Genomic DNA, 16,083 nt, shown 5'->3' with positions numbered 1-16,083 from the left:
GAACATGGTGAGCTGCAGCCACTGGCGAGGAGGAGGAGGAGGAGAGGAGGAGGAGGAAGAAGGGGCGAAGGTGAGAGCGGGGCCGAGCGGCGCCCGGAGCCGCGGCGAAGCCCCCGCGGTACCTTCAGCAAATCGAAGGCGACGACTCCGTCCTTATCCGCGTCCAGCGCTTGGAAAAACCCTGTGGGAAAAGCGGGAGGAAGGGGGGGGAAAAAAAGCGGAGGAAGGGGGGGGGAATAACATGGAATTTTATTTATTTCTTCCCAAACCATCCCGCCCGCTGGAAGGCCGCGAGGAAAACCGGAGCCGGGAAAAGGCACTCACGGAACATGGTCTCCAGGCGCACCAAGCAGCAGACGAAGCTGTCGAAGTCGAGGGCCAGGTCCGGCTCCGCGTAGCGGGTGATGATGAGCTCGTGGAGCTTCTTGTTCAGCTTAAAACCTGTTAAAATATAAATATATATATATTTATATCCGAAGAAATCCAGGGAGAAGGCGGGAACGGCGCCCGGAGCGGCCGCGCGGCTCCGTCGCCTCCGGCCGCGGCGGCACCTGCGGCCTCCAGCGCCAGCCGCATCTCGTAGGCGCTCATGCTGCCCGACTTGTCCAGGTCGAACTTCCGGAAAACCGCCTGGAAAAAGAGGGAGAAGGGAGCGGATCGTGGAGGGGGGGGGGGGGGATTTTCCAGCGCCTCCCTCCGGAAGTGCCGTCCCGGCAAAGCGGGGCGGCCCCGAGCGCCCCCCCACCAGGTAATTCCGGATGCGGTTCCACAGGATGTTGAATTCCACCAGCCCCAGCTTCCCGTTTCCGTCTTTCTGCGGGAAGGAGGGGGGGGGGGGGGTTAAGGAAGACGACGGGCGGCCTCTCCCGCCGCGCGCCCCCCCCCATCCCGCCGCCGCGCCCCCCCCATCCCGCCGTTCCCGCTTCCCAAGGCGAAGGATACATCCATGAGGTTGACCATGCTGCGGCACGACTCCACGCTGAAGCCCTTGGTCCGGAGATCTTTATCTGCGGCGGGGGGGGGGGGGGGGGGGGAGCAAAGGGGAGGCCGTTAACGGCCGCCTCCTTACGGAGCTTCCCGAAAAAAAATCCCGCTCCGGGTGGGGGTTTTCCTCCCCCCCCCCCCCCTCCATGCGGGATTTCCGTCGGGATGCAGGGAAGCATGATCCCACCCCCAAAATGAAGCGGCGGGGGGGGGGGGGGGGGGATAAAACCCTCGCGGCGCTCACGTTTTCCTACGATTCTGTTGAGGATTGTCTGCAGCTCCTTAACGCTGATTTCCATATCCTGGGGAAAAAAAAAAAAAAATGAGGGAAAATCCCGGCGTTTTCCTCGCCGGCAGCGAGCGGAGCGGAGCGGAGCGCCGCGGCCGCCCCGCGCGGCACCTACCGGCCCGCCAGCTGCTTGAAGAGCTGCTTGAAGTTGTCGTCGATCTCGCTTTCGGAGAGCACTTTCTGGGGAGGGAAGAGGAGAAACCCGGAACAAAATCCCGTGGGAGCAGGGAACGAAGTCCCGTGGGAGCAGGGAACGAAGTCCCGTGGGAGCAGGGAAGGGGGCTGCGGCCCGGCGCATCCGCCTCGGCGCCACGCTCAGCGCTCACTGTGCGGGCAGGGGCTAGGTCGCCTCGATCTGTCGTCATTTCCCTTGCGGAGAAGGGAGAATCGGATTGGGAGGGGGAGGAGGGGGAAGAGAGGGGAAGAAGATGGGGATGAGTGCGGAATGGAAGTGCAAGAGAAGAATCCAGATTTGGGGGAGGAGAAGGGGAGAAGAAGAATCCGAATTCGGAGGAGGAAGGGGAAGGAGAGGAGGAAGAGCAGAGAATCCAGATTTGGGGGGGGGGGGGGGGCAGGAAGAAGGGAAAGAATCCAGACTGAATCCAGATCAGATGGGGGAGAATCCGGACTGGCAGGGGCAGGTGAAGAGAATCGGGATCAGGAGGAAGGAGAGAAGAATCTGGATTTGGAGGGAGGAAAAGGGGAGAAAAATCCAGACTAATCTGGATTCAGAGGCGGGAGAATCCGGATCAGCGGAGAAGGAGGGAGCAAGAGGAGAAGAATCCGGATTCGGGGGAGGAAGGGGAGAAGAATCCAAGTTTGGGGAAAGGAAGAGGGGAGAAGAATCCGGCCCGACTCCGGATTAAGAGGCGGGGAGCGCGCGGGTCGGGGCGGGGAGGAGCCGCTCACTCGGTGCCGGCTCTCTTCTCGGAGAAGACGCGGAGCACGAAGTCGCCCTCGCGGTTGGGCTCGAAGGTGGACGGCACCACGACGTACTCGCCCGGCGGCAGCCGGAACCGGCGTGCTCACTTCCCGCAGGTTGATGAACTGCTCGGAGCGGGCGCGCGCGACGCGTTGGCCAGGAAGAAATCCCCGCTTGAGGTGGACTCCCGCTTTACCCACGTGCTGCCGGGCGGGGGGGGGGGGGGGGGGAGGGGGGGGGGGAAAACCCCACAAAACCGATTAAAAAAAAAAAAAAAACAAAAAAAACAAAAAACTCCGGAACGTTTTCCCTGTTTTTCACCTCTCCGAAGGCAGCGGCACTTGTGGGGGGGGGGGGGGTCGGTACCCACCTCCGGGGGGACCTGCGGAAGAGGCGGCGGGCGGTGAGGCCGCGGCGGCGGGCGGTGAGGCCGCGGCGGCGGCGGCTCCTCCGGCTCCGGCTCCGGCGCGGCCGTTACCTCGTAGACGGCGAAGCCGATGGTCTCCATGTCCTTGCCGTAGCGGCGTTCCCTGCGCCGGTGTTTCTGCTATCAGCGCCAGCAGGAAGCTGCACCCGGCCTCGCGCCCGGCGTCGGCGTCGTCGGCGTCGTCGACCTCTTCCAGGTGGATTTTAAACTGGGGGTTTATCCAGAACGTGGCTAAGGAGGGAGGGGAAGAAAAAAAAGAGCAAAAAGAGTCGGATTCGCACCCAAGTTTGAAGCCTCGGAACGTTTTTTTCCGGCCCGGCAGCGCCCGCTCTCTCCGTACCCGGGTAATTGCGGCAGCCCCCGGCGGTGCTGCCGCGCCGCCACGTGCCGTCGTAGAGCTTCGTGTTCCACTTGCGGAACTTGTGGATTTCAGGGCGTCCGGGGTGAGGTTGCAGATCTCCAGGCGGGTGAATTCCCGCAGGAAATCCCGGAAGGACATCCTGGCGGAAGGCCGACGGCTCGAGCCGGCGCGAGGGGTTGTGTTTTATTCGCCTCCCCCCCCCCCCCTCACCCCGGCTCCTTTTCCGCCTCCTCGTTTCCCGGCGCTCACCAGAACTCGCCGTCTTCCATCTTAACCATGAGCTGCTGCCTCAGCGCCGGCTCCACCGCGTTCCACTCGGACGAGCTGCGGCGACGGAATACGGGGGAAAAGTAATAATAATAATTAAAAAAAAAAAAAAACGCACCTGCGGGAGCCGCCGCGGCCGCTCATTTAATTACGGCCCGCTAACGAAGCGCCGCGGGCGCGCTCACTTGTCGCTCCAGGGGCCGGTCCACTCCACTTCTCCCCAGGGATTGCGCATGCGGATGAGGCCCAGGGCTTGGCCGCGGTAGCTGATCTGCGGAACGGCGCCCGGCGGGTTCCTCTTTGAGGGGGGGGGGGGACGACCCCAAAATCGGGGTTTTTCACCCCCAAAGAAGCAGCCGGTTCTTACCTGCTTGGCGCCCGTCACCGAGTAGGCGTGCCCCTTCACCAGCTTCTTGAAGGTCACCGCTTCCATGTCGAAGGCGCTCGTTATCTGGGAGGAAACGAGGGCGCGTCGGAGGCGCCGAACGCCCGGATCGGCGGGGGGGGGGAGAAAAAAAACAAAACATACAAAAAAAAAAGCCAAAAACATGAAGGGGGCAGCAGAAAACGGGCGGCGGAAAACGGGCGGCGTTCCGGCGCGCCGAAACGCGTGTGTGCGGGGTGGAAAACAGAAAAAAAATATAGGAATAAAAGGGATGCGTTTATGATACGGGACCGGAAAAAAAAAAAAAAAATATCCGCGTGTAGAGGGAGGGGCGGGAGCTCACGTCGATGGAGCAGCCGAGCAGGGAGCCGCGCTCGAGGGCCTTGAGGATGATGCGGAAGAGGTCGGCGGGCGGCTTGCGCAGGTCGTACCACTCGGTGACGCCGCCGGTGAAGTCCTCGAAGCCTTCCGAGGTGCTGCCGCCCGCGAGCGCCTCGTAGCAGCCGTTCACCCTGGCGGAGAAAGCGACACCCCCCCCCCCGCCCGCCGGAATCGGTGGGTTTCGGGGGGTTTTGGGGGGGTTTTTTTCTCCCTAAACAAAGCGCTTCCCCCTGCCCCCTTCTCCCGCTCCTCCTCACTTGGCGTAGGCCTTCTCCAGCAGCGCGCTCCAGAACTCGGAGCCCTCGGCCGAGTGCACGAAGAGCAGCTTGCCGTCCTTGGTGGGCAGGTAGTCGTCCACCACCACGTCCAGCCACTCCCCGAACTGCCAGATCTGCCGCGGCGGCGGCGTGGGAGGGGGGGGAAAAGCGAGGTGGGATGCATCGGGGGGCCGCCGGGATCCCCCCAGCCCCGTGGGATTCCCCGGAGAGCCACCGGCCGCCGCGGGGAGGAACGAGCCCCCCCCCCCGGCGCGACGATCGGCGGCGGCGCGGTCGTCTCCGGCCGTTCCCGCGGCTCGGCCTCCGCGCTCCGGGTCGGGCCGGAGCTCTCGGCTCACCTGGAAGTGGAAGATGCCGGCGTAGCCGTGCTGGAAGCTCTGCCCGTGCGGCACCACACGCGGTGCAGGATGGAGTCGTTGAGCGTCAGCGAGGCGATGGCGGCCAGCAGCCAACAGTCGCCTGCGGCGAGGGAACGGCAAAAAAAAAAAAAAAAACAAAAAAAAAACCCGTCATCCGGGAGGAAAAACAAACAACAAAAAAAAAACCCCCCGTGCCGAAGCCGCCGGCGGATCCGGGCTGGAATCCCGCTTTTCCCTCCCCGAGCCGCGCGGCGGATCCCTACCCAGCGCTCCCTGGCAGATGTCGGTGCGCGTGGCTCCGTCCACGATGAACTGCGGGCGAGGACACAGCTCCTGCGAGGCGGAAACGCCGCCGAGACCGGAGGAGGAGGGGAAAAAAAAGTGAAATAAATAAGCAAAAAACAACCCAAACCGCCGATATCTGGGAGCCCGACCCGATCCCGCTGCGAAGCGCCGCCGCTTCCCGCTCGGCTTTTCGCCGTCGCGCCCGCTCCCCCCTAATCTCGCTGGAATCACCCAAATCCCCAGCGCCGACCCCTCAATTATTATTATCACCCACCATCGGGAGCCCCAAAATCACCACTAATCCACCAGAATCACCCAAACCCCCAGCGCCGCCCCCTCAGTTATCATCATCTGCCACTGGGAGCACCAAAATCACCACTAATCCCAGCCAAAATCATCCAAATCTCCAGCGCCGCCCCCTCAATTATCATCACCCGCCGTTGGGGGCCTCAAAATCACCCCTAATCCCACCGGAATCACCCAAACCCCCAGCGCCGCCCCCTCAATTATCATCATCTGCCACCAGGAGCCCAAAATCACCCCTAATCCCACCGGAATCACCCAAACCCCCAGCGCCGACCCCTCAATTACTATCACCCGCCACCGGAGCCCCAAAATCACCCCTAATCCCACCGGAATCACCCAAACCCCAGCGCCGCCCCCTCAATTACTATCACCCGCCACCGGGGAGCCCCAAAATCACCCCTAATCTCACCAGAATCACCCAAACCCCCAGTGCCGCCCCTCAATTACTATCACCCGCCACCGGGAGCCCCAAAATCACCCCTAATCTCACCGGAATCACCCAAACCCCCAGCGTCGCCCCCTCAATTATCATCATCTGCCACTGGGAGCCCCAAAATCACCCCTAATCTCACCAGAATCACCCAAACCCCCAGTGCCGCCCCCTCAATTATCATCATCTGCCACTGGGAGCCCCAAAATCACCCCTAATCTCACCAGAATCACCCAAACCCCCAGTGCCCGCCCCCTCAATTATCATCATCTGCCACTGGGAGCCCCAAAATCACCCCTAATCTCACCAGAATCACCCAAACCCCCAGTGCCGCCCCCTCAATTACTATCACCCGCCACCGGGAGCCCAAAATCACCCTAATCTCACCGGAATCACCCAAACCCCCAGCGCCGCCCCCTCAATTATTATCACCCGCCACCGGGAGCCCCAAACCCGTCCGAATCTGCCCGTAACTACGGCGATTATTCAGCCGCTCGACCCGAGCCGCCGCTCCCCTCTGTGTGTGATCGTGGCGGGGGGGGGGGGGGGAAGAAAACGGTTAATTAACAGCGAAAACGGCGAGCGGAGCCTCCGAAAAGAAGCGTTTCCCCCCGCCCCCCTCGCCCCGCACACGCACGCAGCGCGCGCACCGCACCGAGGGCCTCTTCCACGTGACGCCGTAGGTCTTGGCGGAGTTGGGCCCCAGCTCCTTGAAGCCGAGCGAGGCGGCGTGGGGCGGGAAGGCGTCGTCGCGGAAGAGCGAGCCGCCGCGCAGGCAGGCGGCGCGCAGCCCCTCGAAGTCCTGCCCCAGGTACTTGACGGCGTTCTCGTGCCGCCCCAGGCCCAGCTCCCTGGCCCGCTGCTTCCGCACCTGCGCCGAGACGCCCGTGCAGTACACCGGCGCGATGAGCTCCTCCGCCATCGCCGCCCGCCTGCGAGAACGGGGTTAAAAAAACACAAAATAATAATAAAAAACGGCCGTTTCGGGAGGGGTTGGAGCTGGTTTGGGGGGTTTTGGAGCTATTTCGGGGTGGGGGGGTTGGAGCCGGTTCGGGGGGTTCTGAGCTGTTTCAGGGGGGTTTTTGGAGCCTCCCCCCCTCCCCGAAACCACCGCGGTCGAGCTCTTCGAGAGCTGCGGTTCGGGCGCGAACGCCGTCGACGCGACACGCTCTTCCATCGTCTCCGCCGCTCTCTCCCGCCTGGAAAAGGTGTGTGTGTGTGGGGGGGGGGGGGGGAGAAAAACGAGGTTAAAATCAGCAGGTTTGGGGCTGTTCGGCGGTCACAGCAAGGGTTTCTCCCCCCTCCCCCCAACAGCGGCGCTCCCCGCGCGCCCCGTTTTGGGACGCAAACGCCGTTTCGCGACGAGCTCTTCCGCCGTCTCCGGCCGCTCTCCCGCCTGGAAAAGGGAGAGGAAAAAGAAGTTAAACTGGCGGATTTTTTTTTAACTAATTTGGGAGGATTCGGCGCTGTTTTGGGGTCCGTAACGGCGTTCCTCGAGCTGCGGCACGTTCGGGGAGGCAAACGCCGCCAACGCGACGCGTTCCCGCCCAGCGAGCTGCTCCGCCTGGAAAAGGGGAGGAGGGAAGAATTAAAGCAGCGGATTTGGGGAGGATTCGGGTCCGTTGAAGGGTCGCCGAGGCCGTTTCCCGTCGTCCCCCTCCCCGAAACGGCAGCGTTCCCGGCGCGGGGACGCGGTCAGCGGCCAGGGAAGCGGAGCCGGCTCGCGCGATCCGGAACCAAAGAGGAAAACGGGGGGGGGGGGGAGGGGGTGGGAAAACCCCCAAAACTGCCACGTTTGGGTCAGATAAATGTGGCGCTGGCAGAGCCGACGACGATCCGACAGAGCGTGTGTCCCCCTCCCCCCCCCCCCCCCCCCCGAAAGCGAGGAAAACCAGACGCCTGCCGTCCCCTTTTCCGGGTGGGCGGAAAGGCCCCAGTTTCGGCGCGGGGCCGGCCGTGACCGGAGGGGATTCCGGAGAGCGGGAAGGTCAGGAACGTCGAGCCCGGAGGAGAGGAACGCCTCCAGGCCGGGCCGCGGCCCGCGCTCGGATCAGAGGCTCATTTAACCCCGCCGGGCAGAGCGGGCGCTAGGGGGGAAGGAGCCAAATCCCGCGCTGGGAACGCCGAGGACGCGAATCCAGTGGGAACGAGGTGGGGGGGGGTGGAAAAAAGGACCCAAAAGGGCAGCGGGTGCCGCCTGGGAACAGCCCCCCCCCCACCCCCAACCCCGGGGCGGGCGAGGAGCGCGGGGCTGAGTCAGCGCCTCGCTCTGCTCCCGAGCTGCGGCCACGCCTGCGCTCCGGGCATCGGCCTCGGGGACGCGGCCCCCGTTTGCCCTGGGAGAGGCTTAATTAGGAGCTGCTTAATTAGAGCCATAGTCTCCCCCCCCCCCCCCCCCCCCCAAAAAAAAAAGCAGTGCTGGAAACCACTCCCCCAAAAAAAGCGAGCGGAGGGCTCCGCTCCCTCCCTGACGGCCCCTAAGGAGCCTTTTGGGGCGCGAGCGGTACTGGGGGTAACGGCTTCTCCCGCGGCGCCGGCGGACGGCGCTTCCTCGTTAGCGAGCTCCCGGTTAACGAGCTTTCTCCTCGGGACCGGCGGGCACGCAGGAGCTAACGCGCTTCCCGGAGACAGGGAGCGTTTTAGGGAACACGCCGGGAGAAGCCGCTTAAGTCGCAGCTTCCCCCCCCCCCACCCACGCGACGGCGGTGGGAGGGAAACGTCCACGTTCGGCACCTGCGGCTCCGAGCGGGGAAGGGGCCCGCGAGCGGCTTCGTTTTGGGGACGGAAAGGGGAAAAATAATAATAAAAAGAAAACTCTTTGAAAGCTGCTGCTCCCCGGCTCCGTCGGGGAGAGGGGGAGCGGCTCCTCGCGGCGCGGGCAGGTGCGGCGGGACGGGCGCCGCGTTTCCTCCCCCCGCTCCGGCTTCGGGCCTAGCGCGCCGGCTCGTCGGGGCAGGCGAAAAAATGAAACGAGCAGTAAAAATAATTAATAACGACGCCAAGGAGAGGGGGAAAAGCAGCGTTTTGAGGGGGAAAGAGGAAAAAAACAGTTTGGTGGCTGTCGTAACCCTTCCGGGGAACGGAGCAGGGGCGGTGTGACCCCAACTCCGTAGCGGGGCGGAGGAGGGAGTTGGAGGGGTTCCGACTCCTCCTCGGCTGCGGGAACGAGGAGCGGGGAGAAATCGGGGGAAAAAAAAGGGGTTTTCTGTTGTCACCCTCCCTCCCGCAGCGCGGGGGCAGGTTGCGTAAGAGCTTCCCGGGCAAAAACTGGCAACAAGTCGGCGAGAGGGGAAGCGCCGCCCGGCTCTGTCGCCTCCCCAAAAAAGAAATAAAACCGCCCTCGCTCGCCGCTCTCCCCCCCCCTCCTCGGCCGAGCGCGGCTCTTCCGCTCGGCTCCGGGATCGGAGCGGCGTTCCGGGGGGGGGGGGACGCACGTACCTCTCCGGGGTCGGAGTCCGAAACTCGCTGTGTTTGGGCAAAATAAAAAAAGTCTTTCCTTGAGCAGGAAGGCGAGGCCGGCGCGTAACCTCCCCCCCCCCCCTCCCTCCAGCGCCGCAGACTCCTCCCTGCGCAACTCCTCCCTCGGAGCTGCCTGCCGGGAGGGGGAAAAGTTTGGATAAAAACGCCCGGAGGAAAGAGCCGGGGGCTCGGAGCCCCCCCAGAGCGCCGCTGCTGGGGGTCTGTAACCGAACCGGCGCCGGGGCGACTCCGCCTTTCGCTCCCCCGTCTCCGGCTGCTGCAGATTCTTTTTTTCCCCCCTTTCCCCATCCGCATTGCAACAGCGTTCCCGGCTTTTCCCCTCCCTCCGGCAAGCGGATTCGCAGGATCCCGCTCCCTACCTGGGCGCCGGCTCCGGGCTCGTCCCGCCGCTCGGGAGAGGGAAAGGGAAGAAACGGCCGCGGGTTACGGAAGGGCGCGAGGGGCGGCCGGAGCCGCGCCGCGCTCCCCCCACGGGCACCGGACGCCGGAGCCCCCCTTCCCCCACGTTTTTCGGGACGATAGGGAGAACGAGGCGGTCGCTGAGGAGCGAAAACAAAGAGCAATTAGGCCACAAATCCAAGTTTTTCCCCTCTTTTCCCTTTCCGCGTCCCCTTCCCGCCCTCGAGGGATCCCCGCTCCCAGCGCGGATCGCCTCCGGCGCTCGGCCCGGCTTCTAAGCGCAGGAATCGGGACAGAAGCCAAGCTGGTAGCTTTTCCCGGACGCTTTTATTAGTGTTATCCAGCAATTTCCACACAAATCCACCGTATTTTCCCCACCCCCGCCCCCGTTTTTCCGCACACGCACGCACACACGTAAGGCACATCCGCATCACCGCGGCACTAGCGGGAATAATTACATTTAAATACTTCGTTATCGCCCGTTCGCACCCGCTCACGCGGTCAGAGCGAGTCCATAAAGTGCTCGGAGAGGAGGAAAGGGGGGAAAAAAGGAAAAAAAAAAAAAGCCCCACGGACGTTCCGCGAGCAGCGCCGACCGCGGCTCCGTCGGGAAAAGGGCGGCGATCCGGCCGGGCCGGCGGCGTCATCCCACGGAGGGCCAGGCGAGGACGGTGCCCCGGCGCTCGGCGTCGGGTTCCCGCAGCACTGCGGAGCGGAGAGGCGGCACGTCGGCGGGCGCCGGGGCGTCCCGGCTCCCGAAACGGGGCTTTGACCCGGGGAGGGAGGTGGGGGGAAAAAAAAAACCCCACGCGAGGTTCAGGGCAGCGTTTAGCACCGTGAAATAGAGGGAAAACATCCACGGGAGGAAAAAAACCACGGATACGGGGATCCCTAAAGCGATAGGGAAAACCCTCCGGAAGGGCGATTCCGCGCCGTTCGCCAAGCAGGGGTGATTTTTAAGTTGAAAAAAATCAATATTGACGGTGCTACGAGCAACCGGCTGGAAGAAGCCCGGGGGGCTGGCGCCCGGAGCCCGTTTCAGGGCCGCTGTTCCCCCCCCCCCCCACAAGCATCGTTAATTAGCCCGGGGAGCCTCGGCGTTAACGAGGTGGCGGTGGGGAAGGGGGCAGCTACACTCACGCTGCAGGCGGTAGGCGGCCACCGGGCGCAGCGGGACTTTCGGCGGGAGGATTAGCAAGTCGCGAGGCCAGTCGGCAGGCAGCGGCGCAGACCGCCGTCGTCTTCCTCCTCCTCTTCCTCCTCCTCCTCGTCAGCGGGCAGCCGGCAGGCGCAGAGGGGGCAGCTCGGAGGGGTGACGCCGGGGCCGCGGGGGAAGAAGTCCTTCTCGTCCCTCAGGTAGCCCCGCGTGGCCCCGCTGTGGTGGGTGAGGCCGCTCGCGCAGCCAGGCCCAGTGGGACGGCTCCTTCGCCATGACCTGCGAGCGCCGGAGAGCCGCAGTCAGGACGGAGAATCCACAATTCGGGGCAATTTTTAATTTTGTAATTTTTTCGGTGACCGGAACGGCGTTAGAAGCTCCCACGGGAAGCGCGTCTAGCGGCTCCGACCGCAGCGGAGGCTTTCAAAGCCGGAGGGCGCCGGGATCACCCCTCATTTTCCCGCCTTTCTCCTACGGATTTGCCCGAATTTGGGGGGTTTGGAGCCGGGAAATCATTGTTTGAGCAGAAAGCAACAAAGCTTCAAGAGCAGGTACCGAATTTCGATTGAAACAGCAAAAAAAAAAAAAAAAAATCTACCACCAGCCACAACCCAAACCCCAAGATCCGACCTCGCAGCCGGACTTAAATCCCGTCCTCTCAGTCACCGCTGTATTTGAGGGGGTTTAAGCTCGGTTCCGACGCCGAAACCCTTTTCCCCCGGCTTTGCGCCCCTTCGCCCCGTCCCCGCGCGGGCGGGAGGGGGCCCGGGCTGACCTCGTCGCAGCAGTGCCGGCTGACGGCCGTGCCCGGTAGTTCATCTTGGCCCAGAAGCTGTCGCGCAGCTTGAGGAAGCGGGGAAGAGCTGCCGCCCAGTCGTCGCCGAGGGCCCAGGGGAAGATCTCGTACTTGTACTCCTCCTCGTCTTCCTCCATGTCGTTAGCAAGGTACCTGCGGCCGGGAGAAGGGGCCGGGGGGGGGGGCGATGAGCGCGCGCCAGACTCGTTTCGGGAGGGGGCGAAGGCAACTTGGAGCAGAGCGTTAGGCTCCCGCTGGGGTAAGGAGACGTTTTGAAGCGAGTCGAGGGGGTTAATCGGCCAAAATTTGGGTCGTTTCGGGCAAGCGGGCGAGTACTCACAGGGCAGCGAAGAGGTTCATCCTGGTGTACTCGCTGGTGGGCAGGCCAGCGCGCTTGAAGTACGTCAGCACCATTGCTAGAAGATACTGGGGAAGAATAAACCGGTGGTTTTAGCGGGAAAAAAAAGGGGCTAATCTGGGGAGAAAAAGCAGGAAAAAAAGAAAAAAAAAAAAGGAACTCGCTGCCTGGCACCAACCTTATCCGAAATCCGGTAGCACACGTCCATCGACAGGAACTCCTGCACCACGTCGTCTTCTGCAAGAGAGGCGAGAGGTAAACGGCTGGGGATGCGCCGCCCCGTCGCGTTCAGGGTAAAAATAAAAAAATAAAATAAAATCAAACCAACCCGGGGAGTCACCGCCCCGTCGCTTTCACCGTTACGGGGCGATTCCTTCCGGAGCGCCGGCTCTTACCCAGGAGGTTGAAGAAGGCTTCCCGCTCTTCGCGGTGGAGGTGGAAGGGCGGCCGGGGCGCCAGGGAAGGTTCCCTCTCGGGGCCGCGCGTCCGGCTGCCCGCTCCGGCGCCGCCGTGCTGGGGCTTCCCGCTGGCCGGCTTCGCCCCGGGGGTGACCGCCGAGGGGAGGCGGGAGACGCTCTGGGTGTGCTTCATCCCTGCGACAGACTGAGGAGGAGGAGGCGGCTGCTCGGCGCTGTCCTGTGGGGGGGGGGACGAGAGGGGACAACGGCGTGGGACGCCCGTCGGCCTCCCGCACCCCGGCCCAGAGACAACCCCTTCGCCCTGGCGGCCTCCGGAAGGGGAAACGGATCTCTTTCCCTGCCCAAAAATCTCCTAATTTCCCCCCAAAAAAGCAGGCTGACCAAAGCCTGAAGAGGTAGGCAAGAAAAAACACAAAACCAGGTGGGATGTTTTGACCCAAGCACGAAAGTGAAAGTTTTCAGGCGCTCGCTTAACCAAACAGCTTCATTTTCAGAAGCTTTCTGAAAAGCCGGCGGCCACCAGGAAGCACCGAGCAGCTTTTAATCGAGTTATTCAGAACAGAGTCAAGGAGACAGGTCCGGGCGGTTAAATGAGTCCTGACGAAGCGAGGCAATTACAGCCCCTCTGGCGGCCTTGGGAAGCCACTACCGCTCGGCACGCCCCGGTTCGCACCCTCGTTACTTCCCGCAGGGCTTCAGCCCCTTCCCTGCGCTTCGGACTGCGCCAAAAACGGGGCAAAAAATCTAAAATTTATTTTAAGCAAGGTTGGACAATCCGAGCAGGAAGGGCAGCTTCCGCCTGCCTTCCATGGGGTAACAAGGGCGACCTTGACGGAGAACTGAGGCAGACGCGCTCAAAGCCGCAGGTAAATCACCGCCAACCTGTTTCTCTCACTCCTCTCGGAGGGCTCTGTTGCTATTTAATATTCCCACAGCTGCTATTTTAAATAATTAGCTTTAGGACAAGAAACAGGCCCTAAGATGAAAACAACATCTGTAGTTTCAGCGAAACGCAATCTTAACTCCTTCCTACTCCCCCCAGCGCCGCAAGAACGCCACGGAAATATCCTTCTCCAGCCCCGAAACAGAGGTGCCGCTTGAATAAACACAAACCACTCTTAGGCTCGCCGGAGCCAAAGAAAAGCAGCTTTATTTATTTGTTTTTTTTAAAAAGCAAGGCTTTGCGAGAGGTTTTACAGTGCTTAATTTGATCTCCCCCAGCCATAAACGCTCCCCAGGCAGCTCCGATAAATGCTGCATCGCCTCGCTGATCGCAGCCGTTCAAGCAACCCTCGCCCCTGTCTAAAGCCAGCATCTAAACACGCTGTTCCTGGACAAAACAACCTTTTTGCTCACCTTTATTTAGCACTTTGGGTATTCCCCCCCCTCGTTTTTTAAGCAGCTGCGACAGAAAAGGCAACGAGAACATATCTACGTAGGTCAGCCGGGACCTCGCAGGAGGAAGGGAAACGGGCACGCTCAGGTGAAACATCGAAGCCGGCTCTACAAATCAGCCCTGCACGCACCGCCGACGCGCGCTGTGATTTTAAAGAGCGCCTTAAACCGCTCAAAAGCGGCTTGCCGAGATTGCCAGGAGAGCTTTTCCACCACAGGAGCAGCTTCTCCCTCGGAAATCCGATCTCCCGGCAGCAACGGGGAGGTTGTAGAGCCGCAGGAGTCTCCCCATCTCCCCGCTCCCAATTTTTGACCCCTGGAGAAGCATCATTTGTGTCGAGGTGGTCAAGCGATCCCCAAAACGATATTCCCTCCCGACGGCAGCCGATTTATCCGACCCCTTTATAACCAACACAAGGAAAAACTGAAGGAAACCCCTGAAGGACTTGCAGGATTTCAGTTTATACCCTGTAAAGTGTCAAAAACAACAGTTTGGGGATAGAGCAGCTCCTATCTCAGTGTAAAAGGAGGGAAGTTAGGGCAACGGATCACTCTGACTTAGTAAAAAGACTTGTTTTCGAAAAAAAGCCAGCGAATACCTTGTCGCCTGGTAGATGAAAGTCCCCGTAGCAACCAGATGAAACACAAGCCATCCAAGAGGACTAAAGCATTAATCTCGGTTCCCTTGCTCTGTTTTCTTACCTTTCCCAAGAGCCCGGCTTGAGGTGAATCAGCCCCCTCAGCTCCCACGGGATCCTTTTAGCAACGCGAGGGGAAAATTCAGGGCAGACCCGCGCCGTGCCAACACGGGGAACAGCAGATTTTTGGTTAAGGAGGGAGTTTAACCCCGAGATGAAAGGCCATGTAGGTCTTTGCCGTGCACGGAGGGTATTTTACCCACCAGGGAGGGCACAGGTGCTGCTGGAGGCAGGTCTTCCTCGCTCAGCTGGTTTACAGCCTCATCCTGCCTCAGTTTTAAGAGCAAACACCAATCTTTGCTGCTTTGTAGGTTGGCAGGGTTCTTTATTTTTTTTTTCTTCTCTTTTTTTCCCCACTTGCTCAATCAGAGGTTTGACACCACATCAGAGAGCACAGGTTGCACCGTTGCAACCCCGCACCAATGCTAAGAAAGGAGATGAACAAGTTCCCTGCAAACTATCGAAGGGGGAAGCATAGAGAGATTTCACACCATATTTCTCCTCTGCATCTTGGGACCCTTCAGCACTGCTATCACAACCCCCCCCCTTGGCTGCGTTTGCCTTCATCTTGGGGTAAAGATGTGGTAGAAGAAAGGATTTCCTTGCAACCCACAAGAAGGAGGTGCTTTTACCCCCATCTTGGGGCTTCCCTCCACCCAAAAAGCTCACTTGGGCTCAGGCTTTCACCATGGAGGAGGAGGACCCAGTTCCCACCTCTATCCTTCCTCACAGGCTACTTTCCAGCCCAACAGAAGGGCTGCATTTGTCAGGCTTAAGAGCAGCAAAGGCTCAGCACAAGGGGGGGTGGGAGGGAAAGACATTGACAGAGCCAGGCCACCCACACAGGCCAGATTCACCCCCCACTAACACACACACTCCTTTAAAACCCACTCAGGCCACAACTCCCCTCACCACCGGCAGAAAACACTAGAAATCATCCCACCACACTGCTCCCCCCTACAAAGAGATGATGATGGGGGAGCAGGGGGGGTTTACAGGGCTCTTGTCACCTCACAGCACCTGGGCTCCACCCCTTCCCCTTCGACAGGTAGAAAGGGGGTAAACTTTACCTCATGGGGGGCCATTTTTCCTCTCACGGAGGAAGCAAAGAGGGGGGGGAAAAAAACCACCTCAGAGGGAGATGGCGGGTTCCCCCCGAGCGCGCGCCGGCGCCTCACGGCCCCTAGAGGGCGCGCGCCTCCCCAACGGCTTTTCCCGCCTTTTTACCCCCCACCCCTCACCTGAGCGGAGCGCGCGCGCGGGCGAGGAGACGAGGAGGCGCCGAGCTGAACCCGCCCCCCGCGCCGGCCGCGCCTTCTATAGGCTGCGGGCGGGCGGCGCCCGGCCAATCAGAGGAGAGTCCCGCCTCCCTCCTCCTCCTCCTCCTCGGGGGTGCTGTCCGTCATCGCCGGGGAGGCGGGACTTGTGGGCGGTGTCAGCCAACCGGAGGGGCGGAGCGGCGGGGCGGGCGTTGCTGATAGGCTGGGCGGGGCTGGCGGGGGGCGGGTGTTTGTTGTAGGGTCGCCTGTAAACGGAGATTGTTTTTTTGTGGAAAGCGGCGAATTTAATGAGGTTTTTTTAATTCTTTTGAGGGGTGTTTTGAGGAAACGGGAGCGGACGCAGCGCCGCGAAGAGGACGCGTGCCCATAGGATAGGGGCGCATAGGCTGCTCATGGGTCTGTAAGGCGCGGAAATGGCTCAAAATAGC

At 61.6% G+C, this 16,083-nt stretch overlaps 2 protein-coding genes across 2 annotated transcripts; both read right to left on the bottom strand.

Annotated features, from left to right (window-relative positions):
- Positions 1 to 17: 17 nt before the first annotated feature.
- Positions 18 to 9,189, bottom strand: CAPN1 (calpain 1; the record flags this gene model as incomplete). The annotated part of the gene is given in 24 exon segments (XM_062600807.1): positions 18 to 181; positions 325 to 441; positions 552 to 630; positions 746 to 814; positions 943 to 1,007; positions 1,229 to 1,286; positions 1,385 to 1,462; positions 2,137 to 2,292; positions 2,294 to 2,398; positions 2,566 to 2,577; positions 2,674 to 2,742; positions 2,744 to 2,853; positions 2,963 to 3,046; positions 3,049 to 3,122; positions 3,233 to 3,307; positions 3,436 to 3,521; positions 3,618 to 3,701; positions 3,979 to 4,147; positions 4,274 to 4,407; positions 4,633 to 4,692; positions 4,695 to 4,753; positions 4,917 to 4,986; positions 6,330 to 6,606; positions 9,113 to 9,189. Coding segments are annotated over 23 exon segments (2,244 nt in total), but the record flags the coding sequence as incomplete, so codon positions are not given.
- An 880-nt stretch (positions 9,190 to 10,069) lies between these two features.
- On the bottom strand, positions 10,070 to 15,646 carry SPDYC (speedy/RINGO cell cycle regulator family member C). Its single transcript, XM_062600810.1, is given in 9 exon segments — positions 10,070 to 10,258; positions 10,694 to 10,939; positions 10,941 to 10,988; positions 11,485 to 11,511; positions 11,514 to 11,658; positions 11,846 to 11,931; positions 12,042 to 12,100; positions 12,259 to 12,499; positions 15,617 to 15,646. Coding segments are annotated over 7 exon segments (756 nt in total). The 5' UTR covers positions 12,455 to 12,499; positions 15,617 to 15,646; the 3' UTR covers positions 10,070 to 10,258; positions 10,694 to 10,744.
- Between the last annotated feature and the right edge of the window lie 437 nt (positions 15,647 to 16,083).

This window comes from Rhea pennata, assembly GCF_028389875.1.
Source record: "Rhea pennata isolate bPtePen1 chromosome 35 unlocalized genomic scaffold, bPtePen1.pri SUPER_35_unloc_2, whole genome shotgun sequence".
Classification (NCBI taxonomy): domain Eukaryota; kingdom Metazoa; phylum Chordata; class Aves; order Rheiformes; family Rheidae; genus Rhea; species Rhea pennata.
Note: the sequence above shows the minus strand (reverse complement) of the source record. Positions and strands in the feature narration are given on the sequence as shown.